The 26,672-nt window shown below is 42.2% G+C and overlaps 1 protein-coding gene across 2 annotated transcripts in view; it reads left to right on the top strand.

The window, feature by feature from the left end:
* Positions 1-26,672, top strand: part of PPP2R2A (protein phosphatase 2 regulatory subunit Balpha) — a 78,065-nt gene that overhangs the window by 46,615 nt on the left and 4,778 nt on the right. For both annotated transcript variants that reach the window (XM_081960795.1, XM_081960794.1), the window contains exons 3-8: positions 4,943-5,040; positions 16,776-16,941; positions 20,952-21,064; positions 21,503-21,680; positions 23,729-23,893; positions 25,724-25,893. In XM_081960795.1, coding sequence (XP_081816921.1) covers positions 4,943-5,040; positions 16,776-16,941; positions 20,952-21,064; positions 21,503-21,680; positions 23,729-23,893; positions 25,724-25,893 — 890 coding nt within the window. The remainder of the gene's footprint in view (positions 1-4,942; positions 5,041-16,775; positions 16,942-20,951; positions 21,065-21,502; positions 21,681-23,728; positions 23,894-25,723; positions 25,894-26,672) is intronic.

The following is a 26,672-nucleotide window of genomic DNA, read 5'->3' on the forward strand; positions in this document are numbered from 1 at the left end:
AGATGTGTCATTGGGAGATGCAAGTAGTATTTAAGATCCTGTCGGTATTTTGATGGCAACTGATGATGTTTAGTGGGAAGGGCAGCTTCCTTCCCCTTTTCCTCAGTTTATTTCCCAGCCATGGCTCTGTTTGAGTTGTAAGCATGGGTGTGGAAGGGTGCTATACGTGGAATCAAATCGTGTTTGGGGACTTGGTTACTCTCACAATTTGTACATTGCTGGCTAGCTGTAAAACCCGGATCTACCCACAGGATGGGAAGGAGAGCGAACTTTATATCATTACAACAGTTTGCAGAGGTAGAATCTTAAAAATCAGCCGTTTGCAGCATGGAAGCAGCTGCCAGAATATCAATCAATCAATTCAGTTCATTGTGGTCAGGGACCATTACAAGCAGAGTGCTCTTATGAATGAACGAACAGATGAATGATTTATCTTCATAGATGTAGATCAGTGTTTCTCAAACTTGGCGACTTTAAGTCCTGTGGACTTCAACTCCCAGAATTCCCCAGCCAGCTATGCTGGCTGGGGGATTCTGGGAGTTGAAGTCCACAGGACTTAAAGTCGCCAAGTTTGAGAAACACTGATGTAGATGATGAAATCAAGTTTAAGCCAGAAGTTAGAATTCATTTATAAAATAACTTTATTTATTTATTACATTTATTCAGTGCCCATCTTGCTGTCCTGCAACTCTGTGTGGCTTACGATAAAACAATATCATAAAAGATTAAAACCTTAAGATAAATACCAGGAAATAGCTAAGATCGTGTGGTGGAATACAATAGAGTGGATTATAGGTTCAGCCTATATTATACTGTAAAAACTAAAACTTATATTAAATGCGAACACATCTAAAATGGCAAAGTAATAATATTTAAACTTTAAATGACTTACAGTTGCACGGAATGCCTAGTGGAAGACTGGCCCATCAGAATCAGTCTTCCACTAGGATTAGGCACAAAATCAGAATAACTGTCAGGATAGCTAAATTCGTATCGGTTCAGCGGTTCGAATCCCTAGCGCCGCATAACGGAGTGAGCTGTCGTTACTTGTGCCCAGCTTCTGCCAACCCAGCAGTTCAAAAGCACATTAAAAAATGCAAGACTAGGGACCACCTTTGGTGGGAAGGGAGCAGTGCTCCATGCGCCTTTGGCATTTAGTCATGGCGGCCACATGACCACGGAGACGTCTTCGGACAGCGCTGGCTCTTCGGTTTTGAAATGGAGATGAGCACCACCCTCTAGAGTCGGGAACGACTGGCACATATACGCGAGGGGAACTTTTACTTTTTACCTTTACATGCATCCCCCACATGAGTCATTTGGAGCAGTGGTGGATTTGATTTAGACCAAGTCGATTTAAATCACTAATGAAAAGGCTTGATATAAATCAGCTTGATTTAAATCATAATTTTTTGAAGAGCAGCTGTCATCTCTGTCCTACAGAGGCTCCTCCTCTAACCTGCTGTTGACTCACTGACAGTCCCAATATTGCAAGATTAAGTAGCCTCACGCTACATAGCTAAGCTCCATTTCATGCTGAATAAACTAAATTATGTATGCATCTTAAATAGAAAACCAATTTTGGATAGCTTTGTACTCCAAAAGCATTTTATTAAAATAAATTTGGTAAAAAAATCTGATTTAAATTTTTAAAAAATCTGCTTTTTAAAAAAAAACATCCATTTTTAGCCACCCTGATTTAGAGGCTTTATTGTGAATGGTCTTCGAAATGTCCACTGAGAAGACATTTCAAAGACCCTTCACAATAAAGAATGAGAAGACCTGCCTGTGTGTGAACGCAGCTCCATTGCAATGCAGTGCTTGCTAGACTATCGCCCTGCCTAGCTCCCACTCTTGCTTTGTCCTTTTTCTGCTGACATCCTTCCAAATAAAGATTTTTGTAAAAATTTCAGTAGGATTCTTGGCTATAAAGAGGAGGCTAGAGCTTTTTTCCTTGCCAGCTTCCCTTTTTAAAATTGTTACTTGGAAGAGATAGTTAGGCTCCTTGACACTAAGCCATAAACCACTGATCGGTTTTGACTTAGCATGTTTTGTGAAAAGCAATTTATTTGCAAACCGCGCTTAAATAAATGTGGTTTAAGAAAGGGGAAGAACGAAGCCACCATGTTCAATTGACTGTGCTGGATGAATGTCAGTGCGTAAAATGTTGGTCATACCTATGGATAGTAACCAGGATTATAGTGAACTTGAATTATTATATGATTATTAATAATTATTATACAATTTATTATTATTATTATTATTATTATTATTATTATTATTATTATTATTATTATTATTATTATTATTATTATTATTATATGATTGTATCACAGCAGCCAGTTGTTTTGCTGGATTTGGCATTGATTACTAGTCAGGCCCCACCCAGGGGCCTAGGACATCGTAAAGTATTTTCGTAATATACGTGCAGATCCAAGCAGTGCAGCTTTTTGCATTTGACTGATGGTGATTTTGTCAAGTTTTAACTGTTTTAAATGTAATTCCAGTGCTTTTGGAATAGCACCCAGTGTGCCGATTACCACTGGAATTACCACTGCTGGTTTGTGCCATAATCGTTGAATTTCAATTTTTAAGTCCTGGTATTTCGCGATTTTTTCATGTTCCTTCTCGTCGACCCTGCTATCACCTGGTATTGCGATGTCTATGATTGTAACCTTATTTTTCTCAACCAGTGTGATGTCTGGTGTGTTATGCGCTAGTATTTTGTCCGTTTGTATACGAAAATCCCATAGGATCTTGACCATCTGATTTTCGGTGACTTTTTCAGGCTTATGTTCCCACCAGTTTGTTGTTGTTTTAATATTATAATTTTTGCACAAATTCCAGTGGATCATTTGTGCTACTGAATTGTGCCGCAATTTATAATCAGTCTGCACGATTTTTTTACAGCTGAGTATGTGGTCAATAGTTTCATCAGCCTCTTTGCAAAGTCTACATTTGGCATCATCAGAGGATTTTTCGATTTTGGCCTTAATGGCATTTGTTCGGATAGCTTGTTCTTGCGCAGCCAGGAGTAGTGACTCTGTTTCTTTCTTCAATGTACCTATTGTTAACCATAACCAAGTTTTTTCACTGTCCACTTTATCTTTTATTTTTTCCAGAAATTGACCATGTAAGGCTTTGTTCTGCCAACTCTCCATTCTTGATTTTATCACATCTTTTCTGTATTCTTGTTTCGTCTTGGGCCTTCAGTAGACTTTTGTTCTATTATTATTATTATTATTATTATTATTATTATTATTATTATTATTATTATTATTATTATTATTATTATTATTATTATTATTATTTACTTTATGCATTAAACATGAAACTCAGCCAACTGAACATTCAAAAATGCATTACAAATACCAGTGACTGGTGTTAATGGTTGATACGGGTTGCTGCCAGCGTCCTAGGTATCAACCAAGTACATCATCATCATCATTATTATTGCTTTAATCTTCAATTTGATTCACAGTCTGGGACTGGTTGTTGTTATTATTGTTATTGTTATTATTATGCAGGTGCTAACTACAACCTAATAATTCCTCTTTGACTTGCGCCACAAAGCAGAAATCTTTATTTCCGTATTCTGCCAGAATGAGGGCTTCTTCTTGTTGTGAACATTTATATACAAGGATACCTAAACCAAGATTTGCTTTAGATTTAGGAATCTTGCCATGGAAGGGATGTAAAAGAAATGCTAATTAGTTGACAGGTCTAATTGCATAGGTGACCGTAACCAAAAACAGGAACAACCAGGTTTCAAGCACATGCGTTCCTAGATCCTTACCATTCTCTGCTCAGCCATGGTGCTTATTTGGACTGATTATGTGCCATCAAGTCAACTCTCAACCATCATATAGATCCGTGATGGCGAACCTATGGCATGCATGCCAGAAGTGGCACGCAGAACCATTTCTCTGGGCACGCCAGCTATCGCCTGTTGCTCTTTCGGGTTCCGGCATGCACATGGGCCGGCCAACTGGTTATCTCGTGCACAGGAGCACCAGAAACTGAAAGAGCAGTTCCCTGATGCTCATGTACATGCCAGGAAGCAGAGCTTCCATTTTCCAGTGCTTACATGCGCACCGGCCAGCTGGTCCTCACACACGCATGCATGCCAGAAATGAGAAGATCAGGTGATCAGCATGGATGTGCATGTTGGAAACCGGACGCTCAGCTTCCCAGTGCACACGTGCATGCCAGGGAACTGCTCTTCCGGTTTTCAGCACTCCTCCTTGCACTCGCTTGCATTTTGGCACTTGGTCCCGAAAAGGTTCGGCAACACTGATATAGATCAATAATGTATGATGATCCTCTCCTAACTGCAGATTAGGTACCTGTAGTCTGAGCCTGTGCATGTGTCAAATTTGGAATGTCTATTCCCCTGTAAGAGTCCTTAATTCCAGTCCTGGTTGAAGTCCGTTGATCTATCTGGCATCATTTTGCCTTGACCATTAGTAGTTCAGATTCTTGTGTATAGGTAGCATGAAATAAACTTGTAGTACTTTTCCTAATTCCTGGTTCCTAATTTCTTGCGCCTAACATTAATCTGGTCTTCCAGATCTTCCAATGGTGCATCCACATGACTTCTGTAACTGAGTCTATCTACTTCCTGCTGGATGTCTTCTTCTCTTTCCTCCCACCTTTCACAACATCAGAACCTTCTCGAGAGAGCTAGATCTTTGCATGATGTGTCCGAAGTAGAATACTTTGTTGATTTGTGTCTGGAGTGACATCTCTGGGTTGATTTGTTCAGTGATTCCATTGGTTTGTTTTCCTGGCTGTCGCAGTATTCTTAGGAATGCTAACACCATAGTTCAGAAGCATCAATATTCTTCCCATCCGCCTTCTTCCAAGTCCACAATGCTAATACCCAGAATTGAATGTTCATTAAAAAATCGTAACCTGTGTCTTTTTGCTCTTTATTGTACAGCTGACATAATATCTACAGTAGAGTTTAATCATTCTGGAGAATTGCTAGCGACGGGAGACAAAGGCGGTAGAGTTGTCATATTTCAACAAGAGCAAGAGGTAAGGTTTTCATTTTCTCCTTTTTTGTAGTTGCTCAAAAGTTGAATTGATTTAGTCATAAAAGTGCCACTTGCCCTATTTGATATGATTGAGTACAAAAAAATGGTCAAAAGTTTCTCCTCACATTACAAATGCAGTTGTGCCTGTTTATATAGTAATTCCATTGCATTCACTTGGATTGTGGCTAGACCTGCATAGGTAGAATTACAGGAAATAGTGACAACATGATTATAGAATCACATACTTTGCTTGCTTGCTTGCTTGTTTTAAGCCAAGAGAAAGACCAATGTGACCTGACAATTGGAAATGAATGAGACTTAGTAACCTTTATGTTTAATATTAAAAAGTGCAGGTTGTCTTCGACTATTACCTTAATGGAACCTGAAATTTCTGGCATATGTGATGACGGTTGTTAAGTTGTGGCACCCATGTGACCAACCTGATTTTATGACTTTTTATGCAGCAGTTATTAAGCAAATCCATTGTTAGTGGGTGAGTTTTTTGTTGGCAACCAAAAGTATACAGGACTACCTATCCTTTATGTAAATGCAGAATAAAATAATCTGTGATTTTGGCTTAGGGTATATCTAGGGCTTGGGGATGGGGGATTAAAGAAGAAATCGGAAAAAGCCAATATTGAATCCTTCCTGAAATAATGATGACCCTTGGGGCATATTGAAGTACCTGCTGTCTGAATTACCATACTCTTCCTCCTCTCCCCTCCCCCCACGCAGTTGGTTATGACTTTGCTGGTGTTCTGGGAAGCCTTTAAACATGGCTGTTTCCCAGGCCTGAGGGTTAGAAGATTAATGAAGCCCATGAAAAGATTGCTGTTATTTGATTGTTGTTGTTGGCTGCTACTATAGGTATATTTATTGTTTTTGCTATTGATTGCTTTGTTGAGTTTAAGTTGGTTATGTCAGGTGTGAAAGACCTGGTCCACACACATAAAGGTCCAATTAAACTGATTTATTACCACTCATGCCTATGCACAGGAATCTTCTCAACTAAACAGTTAGCATTTGCTAGAAGTTAGATGAGGGTCAACATACCATATTTTTCCGAGTATTAAGATGCACCTTCCCCCCCCCCCCCCAAAAAAGAGGGTGAAAATCTAGGTGCATCTTATACATTGAATACAGCATTTTTGGCCTCCCGAAATCCTGCCCCTTCACAAAAATGGCAGTGCATAGCCTTTAGGAGGTCTACAAAGTGCTCCTGGGGGCTGGGGAGAGCAAAAATGAGCAAAGAAATGGGCTGTTCGTTGCTCATTTTTGCCTTCCCTCCCCCCCCCCCCAGCCCTCAGGAGCACTCTACAAGCCTCCTGAAGGCTAAGCATGCCCCTTTTTGGCAAAAAATGGGCCTGTTTTTGTGAGAGACAAGGCATTTTTTGCTCATTTTTGCCTCCCCCCAGCCCCCAGGAGGACTTTGTAGGCCCCTCAAACTCTCTGCGTGCCCTGTTTTTCACAAAAAATGAGGTGTGCAGAGGGTTTGGGAGGTCTGCAGAGTGCAAAAACTTTTTTAAAAAAATTACCTCTTCAAAATCTTGGTGCGTCTTATACACCGAAAAATACGGTAATTCAAATGTCTGCTTGCAGCTACGTAGGGATTCTAGGTTGCTCCCTCTTTTAAACTCCATCCTAGGTTCTGCCACTCCTTCTCCTACAGCAGTGATTGTGAACCTTTTAGGCACTGAGTGCCCAAAGTGCATGTGTGTGCGCATATGCCCAAACTGTAAGGTGCACAGGCGCATGCACACAGGCACCTTGTGCATGCAAATGTGCCTGCGCCCCCTCCCCCCCCCCGTGCCTGCGCGGAAGAGACCCAAAGACTAGCTGGCTGGTGGGAGGTGCGCATGCATGCATGGCAGAGACCCGAAACAGAACTTCTGTTTTGTCATTTGCGGGGAAGCTTCTGTTTCCCTGCAAACAACAGAGAGAAACGCCACAGAGAGAAACGCGGTGGAGCTCAGGTGACGGTGCATGTGCCCACAGAGAGGGCCCTGCGTGCCACCTCTGGCATAGGTTCACCACCACTGTCCTACACTAAGTCCCTCTTTCAACAGTGACTGTCACTGTTGAAAGATGGACAACTACGTCAATCGATTAAATAATTCCATAGCCAACCCTTCTCTGACAGCCATTATGTTTGGCAAGTCATGGTTTCTGCTGCTGCCTGATCCAAATAATTGTGTCTTATACAGCAAACTTTAGTTAAAAGAAATTAGGGTAACAGTGAGTCAAGCTGAGACATCCAATGCCTTTTGGGATCGAGGCAGTGTAACTGGTGAAGGGATGTAGCTGAGTGTGGAACCATGCCTCTCGTAGGACCAGGTTGGAGTTTTCTTTCGGAGGCTCTTGGGGGACGGACCAAATGAGACTTCCGTTGCTCCCAAAGCAGAATTCTTGAGTGATGCTGTCCAGCTTCCATACCCTCGGCATGGTCGAGCATTCTGGATGATGGATAACTCCTGAGGACCCCTGGCTAGGAGAATCCCATGCTGCCTAAACCAATCCCCTGATATTGTAGGAAGCATTTTCTGTGCTGTTGACTTTGCAATCTGTCACATATATGTCTTTTTCATCACATCACGGTCATCTAGATCCAGGCCATTCACTCACAGCCTATTAAAACAAAGCCTTTATTTATTTATTTATTTTGCTTGCGGATGATGCTCAAGTTGCAACATAATGTTCTTTTGTTCTGGTAACATCCTTCTCCAGACTCTTATTTGTGCCCATAATAGAATGCCCTACTTTGGCTTCCTCCCACAGTAAGAAGCACTCATATACTACCCAGGAGATGAGGAGGCATTGAAGACATGTGGGCATGGAAGAGATTTCTCTCTTGAATAGCAAGTGTTCTCCCAGGTTTTCATTAAGCAGCTTTGAAAGAGTCTGACAAAAGGTGGCCTTCAGAAGTCGTGAGTCTTTAGCTACTCTTCCATTGCTGCATAAAAGGCTCCAACAATTATTAGTGTGTCTGTTTGCAACTCTGAAAGTGAAAGCTTTTTCAATAGGATGTTATAACTGTTCTCAGTGCAAAGAGACAATCCTAAGATATGCATAAAGGTAAAAGTTCTTCTTGTGCTAGTCAGTCCCAACTCTAGGGGGCGGAGGTCATCTCCGTTTCAAAGCCGAAGAGCCAGCGCTGTCCAAAGACCAAAGGTCTTCGTGGTCATGTTGCCGGCATGACTAAACGCACAGAAAGTGCACGGAATGCTGTTATCTTTGCACTAAAGGTGGTTCCTATTTTTTCTTCGTGCATTTTTACATGCTTTCGAACTGCTAGGTTGGTAGAAGCTGGGACAAGTAACGGGAGCTCACTCCGTTATATGGCACGAGGGATTCGAACCGCTGAACTGCTGACCTTTCTGATCGACAAGCTCAGCGTCTTAGCCACTGAGCTACTGCGTCCCTCTCAGATATGCCTGCAAACCTCTTAATAAATATTTTTATGTTCATTCTTCGTAGTGCTCATCTGAAAATATTTGAATTAAAATGCATCTTTTTCATTAAGAGTCCCTCTGTTTTCAGATTTAGTCTAAAAATGTCTAGCTTCCCTGATGTGTCAGGAACGAAAAGCCCTTGAATTAGTTTATTTTAATCTGGGTTGCAGAGATAGGTGTCAGTTTGCAACCATTCTTTTAGCAACTATTCAAATTAAAATGGCACTGAAAGTGACCAGTTCTCATACTTATGACCACCACAGCATCCCTACAGTCAGGTGATCAAAATTCCAGTGCTATTTATGATAGTTGCAGCATCCTGCATTATATGCAACCTTCCCAGCTAGCTTCCAACAAGCAAAGGCAACGGAGGAAGCCAGATTCATGAATCACTGAATATCAGCAGTGATTGCAAAAAAAAAAGAACATAAAATTGAGAGCATCTCACTTAACAATCTCCTTGCGTAGCTGTGGAAATTCTGGTCCCAATTGTGGATGTAAGTTGGGGACTGTGTACTATTTAAAGTTACAAAGCAAGTAGAACCATGAGGAACTAGCTGCCTTCTCCCAGAAAACTTTCCCATCCAGAAGATAGAGTGGCTAGATTATAGAAGCTCTTTGCCTGTGCAGAGAGCTTCTTGTTGACATCCTTCCTTCCCCTGAGGTTCAAGCGGTAGAGCTTAGGGAAGGACTTGCTACTCAGTGATATCCAGAGAGGTCAGATGATTTGCATGTCCTCTTCTGGGGTAGAAGAAGAGCACAATTGGAGGGCGGAGTTAAAGATGTCATCAGCTTAGAGTCCTTACGTTATTATAAATGATCCAAGTCCACCCTTTCTTGAATCCGTTGACCCTTATCTAGTGCCAATTTAGTGCCGACCATTGTACCATCCTTGTGTATAGGTTTGAATAAATATTCTGTGCTGCAACTTAACCCAAGGTCCTGACCCTTGGCTCTTGACATTAATCTTGTTTAACTTTGCCCCCAGCCTGCTCTTCTCTTACATCTGGTTCTTAAATTCTCTGGGTATCTCAGTGAAGTCTTACATTCCAGGTTGTACTTTGGAAAACGCATGGGAAATGCTAAGTTTAATACTGTTACGATAGTGGACATTCTCCATGGAGAGCCAGATAATGCAGTAAGGATAGGAAACTGGTTCTGATCCAGGAGCTAGATCTATCTTTCATCTGCTTGAGGAGGCCACAGTGACGTTGGGCATGGAACTTAATGAAGGCAGTCCCCTTCCTGAATACCACTCATGTCTCACCCATTAAGCCCAAAACGATATGATGCATTTGCTCTCTTGTTAGAAGGACGATATGAACCGTTCATACTTTTGATTTTCCAGGTACAATACCTGAAGATAATTTGCTTGCGTTCTTTCAGGAAAACGTAAATAGCCGAACAATAGATCTTGTAACAGAGAGGATTTAATATTGTAAGATTGTTTGTGTGTGTAAGGAAACAATAGATAACCATTCTGTTGTTTATAGATTTAATTTAAAAATGTTCAATTTGACATGACATCAGGCACTCTGTGTTTATTAATTGATACATTCTTCTGAAAGAAATACTGGGAAGTATTTTATTTTATGTGCTGTATAGACTTCTTAGGAGTGGGGAAGTTTCATTGCACCTCCTATAACTGTCTGATTTGCCTCTGCAACCAAACAAGACAGACACAGACTTCAACGTGTAATTAGAACTGCAGATAAAACAATTGCTATCAACCTGCCTTCCATTGAGGACATGTATACTGCACGAGTCCAAAAGAGGACTGTGGAAATATCTACAGACCCCTCACATAACCCTAACCCTGGACATAAATTGTTTCAACTCCTACCCTCAAAACGACGCTATAGAGCACTGCACATCAGAATAAATAGACACAAGGACAGTTTTCCCCCCGAATGCCATCACTCTGCTTAACAACTAATTCCTACAACATTGTCAATAATTTACTAAGAATGTATTACTATTATTCTTCTCTTCCTTCCTAGTATCTATCTCTCCCCACTAACGACTATAACCGTGTTGCTTGTATCTTTCAATTTATATTGTTTTTATTGTTTCCTAGTACGATTTGATAGCTTATTAGTAACCTTGACTAGCATTAAGTGTTGGATCTTTTTATTCTTGATGAATGTATTTTTATTTTCCTTATGTACACTGAGAGCATAGGCACCAAAGACAAATTCCTTGTGTGTCCAATCACACTTGGCCACTAAAGAATTCTATTCTATTCTGAGTTTGTCCTTCACATAGACTTAAAGTAATCTTCTAGTGCCACCTTGTGGTCACAGTGCTGGGGACAAGTCACTCAATATAATTAGCCTACCCCATATTTCTCTTTTAACCTGTAAAATGACAAAAAGAATATTAGTTATTATGCTGGTTCTGGCCTGGGGGCATCCAGGATATCTGGATAATATCCCAAGACACCAAGGATCAATCCTTAACCCAGTTACTGGAAACACTTTTAAGGTTCAGATGCAACACTAACTCCAGCTGTTTCTTGAATGCTAATTGAGATTTCATACCTGAATTGTAATGTAGATACCAATAAAGGAGAATATTTGTAGCTCAGGGCTTGAAATGAAGAATCCTTGATGGTCTCTGAGCTTGGTTGTTTTCTTGAAGACATTTCATTATCCAAACTAGGTCACATCATCATCAATGTGAATTTTGTTGAATATGCTGAGGACTGCAGATAGGTAAGGCAGTGATAGTGGTCAGTTGGGAATAGAGGGGCACCCATCTTAAAACCTAATTTGAGCTTATTTCTGTCTCCATCTTAAAGCAAGTAGATTATTTAACAGAGGGGATAATGTTGGATGCTTGCAGCAGATGTATCCATATTGTAATGATGTTCAAACAAGATTATCCATAAAAGCGTCCGTACTTGGAATATATAGACTAGAGATGTTTGTTAGTTTGAACAAGCCAAATTTTCCCATTTATGGCGTGCGGATAATACCCCTGGGGATTAAACTTTTGCCTTCACCCTTTCTCCTTGAGGTTATTTGAAGTGATGATAAATTCACTTATTAATAAATACTGCAATAAAAATCTAAGTATCTTCTGGCATTGACCTTAGTCTATGGAGAGCATAGTCTCTCACCAATCTGTTCTGTCTTCCCAAATCTATGGAGGACTAGTTATCACCTTTGCTCTTCCTGACTTTCACAACTGAGATGCTACCTGGATTTGTCACTAATCTTGATTTAAATTTTATCTTCTGTGCCTTGATCTCAGAATGTGTGAAATCCTTCAAAGCTATCATTGTCTTCAGATTAAAGCAATGCCAACAATAGGATTCCTATTTATTCACCACCTTTCACAGGGGTGTGAGTGCCCAATTGGTACTTAGCTGAAGTATTTACACTTACTTTTAATTTTTATACATGTTGTCTGAAATATTAGGATATTAGGACCACTACTGACCTCCGCTCCTTCCGTGTCAAGCTCAAGACCCACCTTTTCCAAATAGCTGGCCTGGCTCAACCATAACTTCGTATCGCTCCTGATGGGTTTTTTAATTTCGTAATTTTATTTAAGGGGATTTTAAATTGTGTTTTTAATTGTCTTTCACTTATAAGTCAACTCTCCTCCATGCACATATGTATATGTCTCTGTTCTTTTTGTATATATGTTTGTCTTATGTGTATTTTTATTTGTTTTGATTGTACGCCGCCCCGAGTCCTTCGGGAGAGGGTTGCGGCTAATCAAATAATAATAATAATAATAATAATAATAATAATAATAATAATAATAATAATAATAATAATAATAATAGTTGTTGTTGTTGTTGTTATTATTATTATTATTATTATTATTATTATTATTATTATTATTATTATTATTATTATTATTATTATTATTATTATTATTATTATATGGTGTAGGATTCCTGCTTGAGCAGGGGGTTGGACTAGAAGACTTCCAAGATAACTTCCAACTCTGTTATTCTGTTACTTTATTTATTAAATAAATGTGTATGGCCACCCAATTCTGGTGATGGCTTAAAAATTTAGCATTTCACAAGGGAAGAATCCATAAAGCCCCATCTCCCTTCCCCCACCAGCAGCAGCACACAATATACCAAGCACTTGATTGGCACCAACCACTTGACTGGCTTTGTGTAAACCTGGTGTCCCCAAGTTGGCCTGTTGACAGAATCATGTCTTCAGAGCTTTCCAGAAAATTATCAGGGCCACTTTTGCTGACTTTTTTCTTGTTTTAAGGATGATGTCAGAGGGGAGGTCTTTTGTTATACAAAGCCTATTCAAGCCCTTCACTTTGTTGTAAATTTTTCACTGTCTCCCTTTGTACCATTCACGGTAAATTTAAACCCTCTTAATAGGGTGGAGGAGGGGAAGGAATTTCTACCAGAACTTCCTTCCACGATTTAACATATTGCTTCCTTTGTTCTTGGCAATTCTTTTATTTAAACCATCGACTTGCTGTTTAAATTATAATAAAACGCTTTATTAATAGAATTATTCAGCATTTTTATTTAGTGTTTCTTTCTTAGACATTTACATTGCTACTTAGGTTATATTAATTAACATCCCTGTTGCTGTAAGTTATGATCTATCATTAATACAGTAAATATTTTCTGATTTTGATTCTAAAATGGTACCTTGTGAGCTTTCCTTGGGAGATTGGCTGGTCAGAACTGTTCAATGAAATTCAGCAGTGGAAATTCTTGCTTTTTAAGAAAAATAAGAGCTATGACAATGGTACCGTGTCATAAACTTAGCAACCATTTTTTGGTCTTTAAATAATATTTGAAACACCCCCAAAGGCAGAAAAGTGGAAACTTATGATCCCCAAATTCCTCAACTACTTTTCCCCCCTTTTCCTTCCTTTGCCTGAAGAATCACTGAAAATCCACTGATTTCGGGGGCGGCATTTACCCTTGAAAAATAGACTCCCTGTTACAGATGTAAGTGGGCGATTTATGCACCCTGAATCAGGATAATAGGGAAGAGGTAGATATTTAATTATCCAGGGCTTATTTTGATCTATGACCGTAAATAAATAAAGAGCTATGCTAAATGGTCTTGGCATTAGGCAGCATCCTAAATTAGTTCCTCAACTTGGGTGGCCCTGAGAACCAAGACCAGCCAGGATTGCATTGCCAAGAATTCTGGGAACTGAGATCCAATTTGGGGCAGGCAGGCTGAGTCTGGTTGAACCACAGGTAGTCCTCAACCTGTCATTTAGCAACTAACTGAAGTTACAACATGGTTTTGATGGACCTACTTACGACATGGTTTTCAAGTTCTGACAGCTGCACCCCCCCAAAAAAAAATCTGGCATGGTCTCATAATCACGTTTTGGTTGCTTGATGAGTGGCCTGCAGTTATGACCATTTGCAGCATCCCTCAATCATCTGACCATGATTTACATTGTTTGCCAGAAGTTAGTGTTTCCTTCTAGTTTCTGGGACAAAAATGCCCATTGAGTACAATGGGTTTGCTTAATGAATGCGGTGTTTGCTTAATTCCCATTGCAAAAATGATCATCCAATCGGACACAGTCACATGGTGACTCGCTCAATGACCACCACAATTTACCACTGTAACTTTGGACTCCAGTCTGGTCATAAGTTGAGAATTACCTATGCCGCCTTTCAGCGCATACGACACCCAAGACAGTTGAGGACCATCTGCAAAGCTGCTCCAGATGCCACCAGACCTGTAATGGCATTGACCACTGAGCTTGTTTGGATTAGAACGTGGCAAGGCTGTATGACCTGCTAGGCAGGAAATGACTGATCGCTGATCACGTCAGTGAGATTCATGCCAATAAAATGTTAACTAGTCTGGCTGGGAATTCAGCTTAGCATGCCAACACGGATGGTGTCCTCTGGCTTAGAAAAGAAGCTCAGAAGATCATCATCTTCCACTTCTATTATAAGTTATGCCTGAATCTAGATCAGGGGTGTCAAACTCAATTTCATTGAGGGCCACATCAGGGTTGTGTTTGACCTTGGGGGAGGGGTGGGTGGGTAGGCGTGGCCAGGGTGGGTGTGGCCAGCTCGATGTCACTCTTCTCGGGGGCGCCTATGGTGGCCCGAGTGCTTTGCCAGCGAATACAGGCTCCCGAGCTCCATTTTCGACTGCCAGGGTCTCCTGCAACCCTCTGCCAGTGAAAACAGAGCTTGAGCTGCACAAGCATCGTGGGCTTCATTGTTCCTTCATTGTTTCCAGGGTGGTTCTGCGGGCCAGATCTAAGTACTCCGTGGGCCGGCCCTGGGCCTTGAGCTTGACACCTAGATGGTTACCACCATAATAGACTTGGCAAGTAAGTGCCAAGACGTTTCATTAGGGGGGGAGAGAAACACTAATGAATAATGCAAGCCGTTTGATACAATACAACAGGGATACCCCAACTCAGATTTTGCTAGCCTGGCATCCTTCCGATGATTTGAGACTTAAATACTGATCATTTGAATCTGGCATGGCTTCTACGAACATCTGGGCTGATATTAACGTCTTCCAAGAAGTGTTTCCTCTTTCATCCTGTTATTAAACACTTGGAAGTAATTATGATGTTGTTGTTCAAATGCCCTTCTAATAAAAAGGGCAACTAATCTTTAATAAGGATTGGTTGCTCATGCTTAATAAATCTCCTTTAAGGGAAGTCCTGCTCAACGAGGCAAAGAGAGGAGAGGTGGTGCTGCACTTTGACCCCCTGTCTGGCACTTCTTGTAGCTTACAGAAAGAAGTGGAAGAGGCACACAAACAGGAGGCCACTCTAATTACTGGAGCTTTGCTTTGAGACGCAACCAGGAAACCTGTGAAATGCAGCATTTCTTCAATCTTTGTGCACCCGTGTTATAAATGCATCGGCAACTGGGACTTTTGCAGATTTTCAGTTCTAAATTCACGCAGGTTTTTACAAGCAGTGGGTCACACTGAAGCCGGAGTGGGTTTGCCCACCTCTTTGTGCCTCTGTTATTTTCCCTAATGTCTGAGATATCGAAAGTCCTGCATAGGGTGGTATATTCAATCTGTGCTTATTTTTGTATAGTTCTATCTCTTTCTGTGCCTGAGGAGCAGCTTATAACATTCGGATAAGGGTGCGATAACCCCAAACTTAATCCTTTCTTAGGCACATGATTTTGAGCTAGTCCACCCTCTGTCTAACCCACTTCACAAAAGGTGAGAGGAATGGGTGGACAGTACGTCAAAATTTCTCAAAGATAGCAACCTTTGAAGTTGTAAAGTGGTAACTAAGGTTTTGACCCACCCCCGTCCTTCCTTCTTTTTAAAAAGAACCTGGCATAACAAAGAACAGATAATTATTTAAAGAACCTTGCCCTGAACATTTAGTCTTTGATGCTCCAGGAGAGTACGACACCCCCTCCCCCACCCCAGTTATGGGATATTCATCAGGCAGAGTTAAATTGCAATGTTTACCCAGCTGATTAGACAAATTACAATCATTAGTTAAGTGCCTTAAAGTGTCTTCTTTTCTCCCCAGAGACATTGGATTCATATGCTAATAACTTCAAATGTTATCAAAAGGCAGTTGATCAACTAAATCTTTGGCAGCCCCTTAAATGATTCATGTTTGAATTGATTCTAATTCCCTTGAATTCTCATCATTCTCAACTCAATGATGGACACAGGCAGAACGGGAGTCCACATCCTATGTCAGTGATGGCGAACCACCACAGGTGGCACGCGGAGCCATTTGTCAGGGCATGCGAGGCGCTGCCCTGTCAGCTGGCAAGCGTGCATGCCATTTTTTGCCCTCGCCAGGCTCCAGAGGCTTTATAGGAGCCTGGGGATGGCGAAAAGAGCCCCCGCTCCCCGGAGGCCCTCCGGAGGCTTCAGGGACCATCCGGAGGCTTCCCTGAAGCCTTCGGAATGCTTAAAACGACCCTCCGAGCAAACCAGAAGTGAGTTCCGGTTTGCTCGGAGGGTCATTTTGAGCGCTCCGAAGGCATCAGGGAAGCCTCCGGACAATCCTATAAAGCCTCTGGAGCCTGGGGAGGGCGAAAAAAGCATGTAAAAATGGGGGGAGCACCTGTTGTGCATGCATGCGCACTCGGGGGTCATGCATTGCATTATGGGTGTGGCCCGACACCCCCCCCCGCGCTCCCCCCACTTGTGGCACGCGAGCCAAAAAAGGTTCGCCATCGCTGTCCTATGTAGTACATGGTGCTTTCCCGTTGTGCTGAGCTACAGCCCCTATTGCACAATAGAAAGAGTGAACTACAGTTGTTGTTCATTGAATTTTTCTCATCCTTTTTTTTTTAACTGTCTTTCAGAACAAACTACAGTCTCACACCAGAGGTGAATACAATGTTTACAGTACCTTCCAAAGCCACGAGCCAGAGTTTGACTACTTGAAAAGCTTAGAAATTGAAGAAAAGATCAACAAAATTAGGTGGTTACCCCAGAAAAACGCTGCTCAATTTTTATTGTCTACGAATGGTAAGACTTTCTTTGATAACTCTTGATGATTGGCTTTTATTAAACCAAGTTTCCCAAGGCTATCTTTGTCCCAGAAGAGGAAATGGGCAATTATGGCCCCTTCAACTCCCAGAATTCCAGAGCCAACATGCTCCGGGGTACCCAGCATTCTCTGGAATACTCAGCCTCCTGGCTCAGGAATTCTAGGAGTTGAGATCCACAGCTTATAAAGGGACCATAGTTGCCCAGCCCATCCTTAAAAACCTGTCTTGCAAATTATCATTCCTGACACTGATGTTACAAGATTTTTCAAGTGGCTTCCTGGAACCATGTGGTAGAACTGCCTCTATATAGAGCAGGGGTCAGCAGTCTTTCGGATCTCCGGGACCACTAAATTTGAAATCCTGCGGACCACTAATATGATCTGCCTTTACTTTTACTTTACTTTTATTTAGATTTTTATACCGCCCCCTCTCCCCAAAGGGACTCGGGGCGGTGTACAGTCAAATAAAAACACATCAATAAATAGAAAATACAAACACAAAGAGGAGGCAATAAGAAACTGTACATATCTGCAGTAAAGTAGTTAAAAGCAATATTTAAATACCCTAAAAATACCCAATTAAAATATCTGCCAGGAGGTAGAATAAAACTATAAATGGGCCAGGCCAGCTAAACGGAACAGGTGAGTCTTCAGTTTTTGTCGAAAGGAGCGGAAGTCGGTGGTGGTTCTGATATCGGGGGGGAGGTCATTCCAGAGGGTTGGGCCCATCACAGAGAAGGCTCTACTCCTAGGCGCCGCCCGTTGGCATTGCTTAGTGGACGGCACCCGGAGGAGTCCTTCCCTGTGAGAGCGAATCGGTCGCAGGGAAGTGTGTGGTAGGACATGCCTAATGACCGACTGAGCGGGCGTGGCTAGGTAGTCATGTGACTGGGTGAGTGTGGCCAACTCAATGTCACTCACATCAAAGGGCACCTTGCCGGCCTTTACTTGCCCCTCCCCAACCATCTGCCTGCCCAGGCTCCTTAGGGTCCCAACAGTTGTTGGAGCTAAGCAGCCACCATGAGAAAGAGTTGGCAAAATGTCTAGCTCAGTTCAAATAGGATCTGACTGAGAAGGAGGCTCAGCAGAAGCCCCTCACTGAGGACTAGGAGCCTAGGCTTTCCAAGCAGAAGGAAGACCTGCGGGAGTGCAAGGTCAGGTACCGGCGCCTGGAGGCTCAGCAGGCTGAGATGGTCAGCCAGTTCCAGCCCATGATGCAGTCCCATTGGAACAAGGCCCTCTGGCTCTTTCCCTCCAGCTTTTGCCCGAAGCCCCACACCAGGAGGCTGAAGCAGTCCCCAAGTCCGAATTTATGCCCCCCTCCAACCCACACAAAAAGACCCTTGGGGGGGGGAGACACTGCAACAACACAAATGTTCATTAAATGTATCCAGCCCAGGGAACGTAGTTTGAATATTGCACTAATTTAGTGCAAATGCAAATAATTTTTCTGCGGATCACCAAAATTTTCTCTCAGACCACCAGTTGGTGACCGCTGATGTAGAGTACTATTATTATTTTGAAAGTTATAGAGTTTGAATTCTGTGTTGTTGTTGTTTTAGGTTCTCAGAGCTTACAGGATAGGAGTAATGTAAAAATGATAACCAATCAGATAAGGTTCTTGCTGTATTCTTACTGCTCCTGTAACATTTTTGTTTTGTTCTTCTTTGCACTTTCTGACCTGTTCTCGTTGCCCCTCTTTCATCCTTGCTTCCTGAGAATTGGAGCAGCCTTTGAAAAGATGTGAATAGTATTAGTCCTTTTCCTTCCAAGCAATCCTGCCTCGAAGCAAACCTAAAAGTGTAACTCTATTGTGCGTTTATATTTTGAATTAGAAAAACTAGAATACTTTTTGTTCATCCCTCTAACCAAAATTCATCTCTTATTTTGCATTCATTCACGACTGCTACTTTTTTAAACCAGGTTTCCCTGTGACTACTGTCCTTTGGTTCCTGGTTTATTCTTCACAACACATCCAAGTCACCCCTTCTTAAGTTCCTCTTCTGTGAATTTTGAAAATTCAAAAAGGGTTTTGCTATATGGGCAGAAATCAGCTTTTCTGCAGGATGCATTAAGTAAGGGGTGTAAACAAGACTACACTTGTTTAGCTATCAGCTTAAGCTCTTCTGCAAAGCTTTCGGCATAAACTTTATAATCCCCTTTAACTAACTATTAGATGCCTTTCTCCTAGTACTTTCCTGATGGGATGGATTTTGATTCCCAGATTCCCTAGCTGGAGATCATGGGAGTTGAAGTCCATTTCATCTAGAAGGCTCCAAGATTAAGGGAAGATGCCCCAATGAGCCTAGAGCAGGGGTGTCCAAACTTGGGAACTTTAAGACTTGTGGACTTCAACTCCCAGAATTCCCCAGCCAGCATGGCTGGCTGGGGAATTCTGGGAGTTGAAGTCCACAAGTCTTAAAGTTCCCAAGTTTGGACACCCCTGGCCTAGAGCATGGTTGAGTTGGCACAATTTATTCAGTTAAATTAAAATAGGATTTAGTACTTGGTGATTCCAAAAATGATGGGAAATCCAGCTGTAGTATAGCTTATTTGTTTGGGTATGGAATATTACAAAAACATAATAGCTACTGTATATTTTCTTAACACAAGGCAGTGTTGGTGAACCTTTTTGGCACTGAGTGCCGAAACGGGAGTGCGGGGTTGGGGGCGCATGGGAGACCTGAAAAACAGCTCCCCGGCATGCAAATGTGGGAGCGCTGGAAATCAGAAGAGCAATTCCCTGATGCACACATACGTGCCGGTCACCTGGTCTGGTGGTTTCTGGCACGCATGTGTGGACGAAGACCAATTGGCTGGTGCGCATGCCAGAAACCAGCCCCAGAGCAACAGCTGACGTGCCCAGAGAGATGGCTCTGCATGCCACTTCCGGCTCATGTGCCATACGTTCACCATTACGGACATAGGGTTAGAGTTTGTATAATGTGAACCTAGCGGTATATACAGGCCCATACGCATGCCAGAATCCAGAAGAGCAACAGACGACGGCTGACTTGCCCAGAGAGGCAGCTCTGCGTGTCACTTCCGGCACAAGTGCCATCATGGACATTGAGTTTGTGTAGTTCTTGACTAACAACCAGAATTGGGGCCGGAATTTCTGTTGTTAAGGGAATCATACCTAATATTACAAACTTTTTCCCCCCATAGCTGTTGAGTGAATTACTGCAATTGTTCAGTGAACCACATAGTTGTTAAGCAAATCCAGCTTCCCCATTGTCTTGCATTTGTCGGAAGTCATCTCACATGACTTTGGGATGCTGCAACTCTCGTAAACACATGCCACTTACCAAGCATGCAAATTTTGATCACATGACCATAGGGATGTTGTGATACTCCCAGGAGGACTAGTTAGAAGTTCCTTTTTTTTTTCCAGTGCAACCTTGAATAGTCGCTGAGCCAACGGTTATAATTTGAGAACTACCTGTAACTTAAATAACCTCCTGGTTTGCTCTGCCTCCACAGAGTTGACATTTTATGTCCCAAGCACCAAAAATCAGGGGTTTTGGTCTCTTGCGTTTTGCAAAGCTCTGAGAGGTTGATGCCTTTTGTCCTGGCAATCCTTTTCAAATCCCAGGGGCCTTTGTTGAAACTGAGAATTTTCTAACGTGCTAAAGCCATTGTCTAATATTGCTGAAATCCCACCCGAGAACTTGGGGTTTTTGTTTCATTTCATTTGGAGACCTGGAGGCATCTCTTGAAATGGCACTGCCAAGGCAAGTTAAAAGTGCAAACTATCCAACAACTGAAAGTGTGTCTGGAATTAACGGTCACAGAAAAGGCTCTGAACTGCCACCGGGGTAGTAAGTTCCAAAAAAAAGCAACCCTGTTATCGGTAGTTATTTCTAACCACACCAAATATCCACCATGGTTCTTATAAGGCATGAATCGCATTATGTATTCTGAAATCAGTTCTGCTGGCAAAGAGCTGGAGGTCCTCAACAGCCCACGTTACCTTAATGTGTTTCAGACAAAACAATAAAACTATGGAAAATCAGTGAAAGAGATAAACGGCCAGAAGGCTACAACTTAAAAGAAGAAGATGGACGGTATAGAGACCCCACTACAGTCACTACTTTACGGGTGAGTAACACAGGCCTGGGCATCAGAGTATGGATGGGTTGTATTCCCTGGTTCTGCTTTTGCTTGGTTTTTAACACTCCAACCCATTCTGATGTTTCCATATAGGGAGATCTTGATTCCCCCCCCCCCCTTTTAATTTGTTGATACTGAACTGATATCAGATACAAAGGATAAAGAGAGTGCATTAAGTTGCAATTCAGAAGGATTTAATAGTCAAGCATATGCACAAGAATCTTGTCAACTAAAATTCAATCTGAATCGGCCCCAGCTAAGGGTTAACAGAATTCAAAGGGGGGTGGGGTGGGCTTGGATTGCTTTTGCCAATATAATGATTCTAAACTAATGACATGTTTAACTTCGCCCCCAGTTTTTCCTGCTCTTCCCCGACAGATTTTTCTATAATTGCTCACATTTTTTCCCCAATCCTTTGGTTTACAGGTGCCAGTATTTAGACCCATGGATCTCATGGTGGAAGCCAGCCCTCGAAGAATATTTGCCAATGCTCACACGTATCACATCAATTCTATCTCCATCAATAGTGATTATGAAACATACTTGTCTGCGGATGACTTGAGGATTAATTTGTGGCATCTAGAAATCACAGACAGAAGTTTTAGTATCTTTTTATTCTGTGTGTGTGTGTGTGTGTGTGTGTGTGTGTGTGTGTGTGTGTTCAGCTGGGCTGAAGATCAGAATGTGCAGGACCTGAGTCTATACATTTTCCTACTCCTCAGTGCTACGTTATCATCACAAGTGATAGGTTCCATGCATCTGGAAATTCATTCATTCATTCAATCAATCTTGGAAAATCTGAGGAGACTACAAATATATTCTGGGAATTGGACACTTCGGTTTCATTGATTTCAACATAGAGACAATGAATTTATTTTATTTATTACATTTTTATGCCACCCATCTCCCTTACAAGGTAACTCTGAATGTCCAATGAATGAAAACAGTTTTAATTAAATGCAATTTATAAATTCACTTCTGATATCTTTAACAGCTTTTCCAAAATGTCAAGTTGAGAGCAAGTCATGTGGACCCTATAGAAAACCTAGGTCCCTGACGATGAACCTATGCCACAGGTGGCACCCCGAGCCATATCTGCTGGCATGCAAGCCATCAGCCCCAGCGTGCATACGCATGCCAGCCAGCTGATTTTCAGTGTTTAGGAGGGCCAGGGAGGATGTTTTTGCCCTCCCCAGGCTTCAGGCAAGCCTGGGGAGGGTAAAAACAGCCTCCCCTAGCCCCCCAGAAGCCAGAAATTGATCATTTCTGAACTTCCAGTTGGCCCATTGTGCCTGTTTTTTGCCCTCCCCAGGCTCTGGAAGCTTTCCGGAAGCCCGGGGAGGGTGAAAACGGCCTTCCCTGGCCTCCTAGAGCCCCCGGAAGCCGGAAATGGAGCATTTCTGAACTTCCAGTTGGCCCATTGTGCCCGTTTTTTGCCCTCCCCAGGTTCTGGAAGCTTTCCGGAAGCCCAGGGAGGGTGAAAACAACCACCCCTGGTCCCCTGTAGGAAATACCAAGGTTAGCTTGGAGCCAAGTAGTGCGGCGTGTGTGTGGGGGGGAGCGTGTGTGGGGATTGTGCGCGCATATGCATGTAGAGGCACACTTCGCATTATGGGTGCCAGCACGCACGTATGCTATTGCGCGCATGCCCTTGCATTTGTGGCAACCAGCAACAAAAGGTTAGCCATCACTGCCCTAGGTGATGGTAGAAGTTATCCCTTTAGCTATGCTTCGATTATTTTATAACATAACCCATGTTTCTTATATGTATACTGCATAAGCAGAGTTTTGGAATCCAGATCCCCGCTAAGAGCAATAAGGTAGCATCAATCTTTATTGTTTGCATGTGAAGAATAATTAATTACAATACCGTAATTCCTCTCTGGTTTACAGTGCATGGTAGCACCTAGTCAACTTTGGCTGATACTGTAAAAGCTGGGCAGGTCAGGCCTGAATAGTCCTTGGATAGGAAACCACTGGAAGATCCTGAGGCTGCAGACAAGATGGGGAAAGGTATAGGTATAAACTATAAGGATGATGAAGAGAACATTGGAAAATCGCTATAAAACTTCAGCCAAGAAAATATGACTGTGTGAATATAGGCACTGAAGTCTACCTTTTATCTTTCTTCCTCTATGTAAAAATGGGTGAGAGAGTCCTTTTCCCAAAAGGTAAAATTGATGGAATTGAGATTTACACCCTCAAAGAACCCAGTTCCAACTGTCTATGTAGTCTAATAACTACTTTTACCCAATCTCTTGCCCCAAAGAGTGATGCTTTCTAGCAATTTATTTTGTCCCCAGTATGGGTTAGAATAGGGTGGCATGATGGCTCAGCAGTTAAGATCCTGGGCTTTTTGGCTGGAAAGCCAGCAGCCTGGGTTCAAGACCCAAATGCCACACAATGGTGTGAGCTCCCATCCTCTCCCCAGCTCCCGCCAACCTAGCAGTTTGAAAGCATGCAAATGCAAGTAGATAAACAGTACCAATTTAATGGGAAAGTAACAGAAGGAAGCGTCTTCGGACAGTTCAGCGGCCTTGAAACTGAGATGAGCACTTTCCCCTAGAGTCAGCAACAACTAGCAGAGTAAAATTTGCAGGGACTCCTTTTATGTGTTAAAATGCAAGACTCCTTAATGCCAACAATTTCTAGATATCGTAGATATTAAGCCTGCCAACATGGAAGAGCTGACGGAGGTAATAACAGCAGCCGAATTCCACCCAAACAGCTGCAATACTTTTGTGTACAGCAGTAGCAAGGGAACTATTCGCCTGTGTGACATGCGGGCATCAGCCCTCTGTGACAGGCATTCGAAATGTGAGTAGCTTTTTTCTCTTCTAATTGAGTTTTACCACCAGAGCAAATTGGTGTCAAGCAACAGACTGGAAAGTCCATTTCACTTTATATCCCCAATTGTAAAACGAAAGCAAAGCCGTTTAAAATATCTTTGACTCAAGTACTTCCACATCAGGCTAGCAAACAAATGGAGATACCTAAGAAGGATGGAAGTGAATTTTAAAAATGCTCTAATTCTCCAGATACAGGAAGCACACAATCAGACAACAGAAGGAGGAAAGTGATTAATCCATAAGCTTTGGGGTGGATATGAAGATAAAAAATAGAAAATGTCAATATGGATCTATTTTGGGGGTGCAGGTGCATATTCCAGGATTTAGCAACCGTTTTAGGCAGAAATACCAGCTGTGCAACGGGGCAAACTCTTGTCTTGAGGATCTCACAAAATCACTATAAAGATTTGCAGGGTTTTAGCACCTTCTTAAATTTTATGCAGGAGGTACCTATTTTTATGTGTGTGCCTCTGTGTTTGCCACAAGCACAATTTTTGGATTCCATGAGCATCTTTTAGGAGATGATGCTACATTACTATCCACTCCCACAACCCTGTATGCCCATCTTAAACCAAGCTTCTGCTTCTTGTTGTTGGTAGAACATACACAGGAAAACACATCACATCGGCAGTGTGCTTATATATCTCTGTCTAAAATAGGGGTCACCAACCTTTCAGATCTCAGGGACCACTAAATTCATAATTTGAAACTCGCGGACCACTAATATGATCTGCCTAATGACGGGCTGGGTGGGCATGGCCAACTCAATGTCATTCACATCAAGGGGCGCCTCGCCAGCCTCTGCTCTCCCCTCCCAGCCACTCCTCCCCTGCCCACCCAGGCTCCTTAGGGCCCCAACAGGAAGCAGTTGTTGGAGCTAAGCAGCCACCATGAGAAAGGGTTGGCAAAATAGCTCAGTTCTAATTGGATCTGACCGAGAAGGAGGCTCAGCAGAAGCACCTCACTGAGGACTATGAGCATAGGCTTTCCAAGCAGAGGGAAGACCTGCGGGAGTGCAAGACCAGGTATCGGCGCCTGGAGGTTCAGCAGGCTGAGATGGTCAGCTAGTTCCAGGCCGTGATGCTGTCCCACTGGAACAAGGTCCTCCAGCTCTTTGCCACCACCGGCGCTTCCCTCCAGCCTTCGCCCAAAGCTCCACACCAGGAGGCTGAAGCAGACCCCAAGTCAGAATTTCTGGCCCCCTCCGACCCATACAAAAAGACCCCAAAGGGGGAGACTCTCTGCAGCAACACAAACATGCATTGCATATATCTGGCCCAGGGGGTGTAGTTTGAAGACCCCCTGATTTAGTGCAATATAAAAAATGCAAATACTTTTTCTGTGGACCACCAAAATTTTCTCACGGACCACGAATTGGTGACCGCTGATCTAAAAGATGATTTATCCAGTGGTTGGGCTTCAGTCTCTTTTGGAATATCTTTTGGAATACTTTTGCTGCTGATAATTAGAAAACTTAATTGCTTCACTGGATTTCTGAACTGCAGAAAGTCAAAAAATATGAGTTACCTGGCTATGGATAATAATTTATAAATATATAATATATCAAGGTCTGCTTCTATCGGTCCATGGGAATGGGAATAAGGAAAATTGAGCTCAAATTACTTCTGACCCCAGAATTGTTTTATTTGGACCTCTGGTGGGTAATTTTTCATCTCAGAAGGATTTGGCTTCCAAGGGTTAATGCTTCAGGTTTTCTGTATTAATGTGCATAAAAAGGGAAATATTCATGTCATTAAGGTGAGCTTGGGAGATGAATGTTCTTATATTTCACTTGCAGTGTTTGAGGAACCAGAAGATCCAAGCAGCCGGTCCTTTTTTTCAGAAATCATCTCCTCCATCTCCGATGTCAAATTTAGCCATAGTGGTCGATATATGATGACTAGAGATTATTTGTCTGTGAAAATTTGGGATTTAAATATGGAGAACCGACCTGTGGAAACGTACCAGGTATGCCATACAGATAGACAGTTTGGGGGAATCAACTTGCAATTAATAAAACATTTAGTCAAGATTTGGTAGAATAGTGAATATAGATGCTATAGAGCACACCCTTATCTCTGCAATGTAATGTTTTGTTTGTTGAATAAAGAAATAAATAATGTTGTTTAAATAAGAAATAAATAATTCAGAATCTCCTGTGGAACGTCTCTCAAAGGTTCTGATGAAGTTGTGGAAGTTGTAGGTTTTTAAGGTGTGTGTGTGTGTATATACAGGTGAAACTCAAAAAATTAGAATATAGTGCAAAAGTTCATTTATTTCAGTAATGCAACTTAAAAGATGAAACTAATATATGAGATAAACTCATTACATGCGAAGCAAGATAGTTCAAGCTGTGATTTGTCATAATTGTGATGATTATGGCTTACAACTCATGAAAACCCCAAATCCACCATCTCAGAAAATTAGAATATTACATGCAATCAATAAAACAAGGATTGTAGATAGAACAATATTGGACCTCTGAAAAGTATAAGCATGCATATGCACTCAGTACTTGGTTTGGGCCCCTTTTGCAGCAATTACTGCCTCAATGCGACGTGGCATGCAAGCTATCAGCCTGTGGCACTGCTGAGGTGTTATGGAAGACCAGGATGCTTCAATAGCGGCCTTCAGCTCTTCTGCATTGTTCGGTCTCATGTCTCCCATCTTTCTCTTGGCAATGCCCCATAGATTCTCTATGGGGTTCAGGTCAGGCGAGTTTGCTGGCCAATCAAGCACAATAATCC

The sequence above is a fragment of the Natrix helvetica genome, assembly GCF_964273705.1.
Source record: "Natrix helvetica genome assembly, chromosome: 8".
NCBI lineage: Eukaryota > Metazoa > Chordata > Lepidosauria > Squamata > Natricidae > Natrix > Natrix helvetica.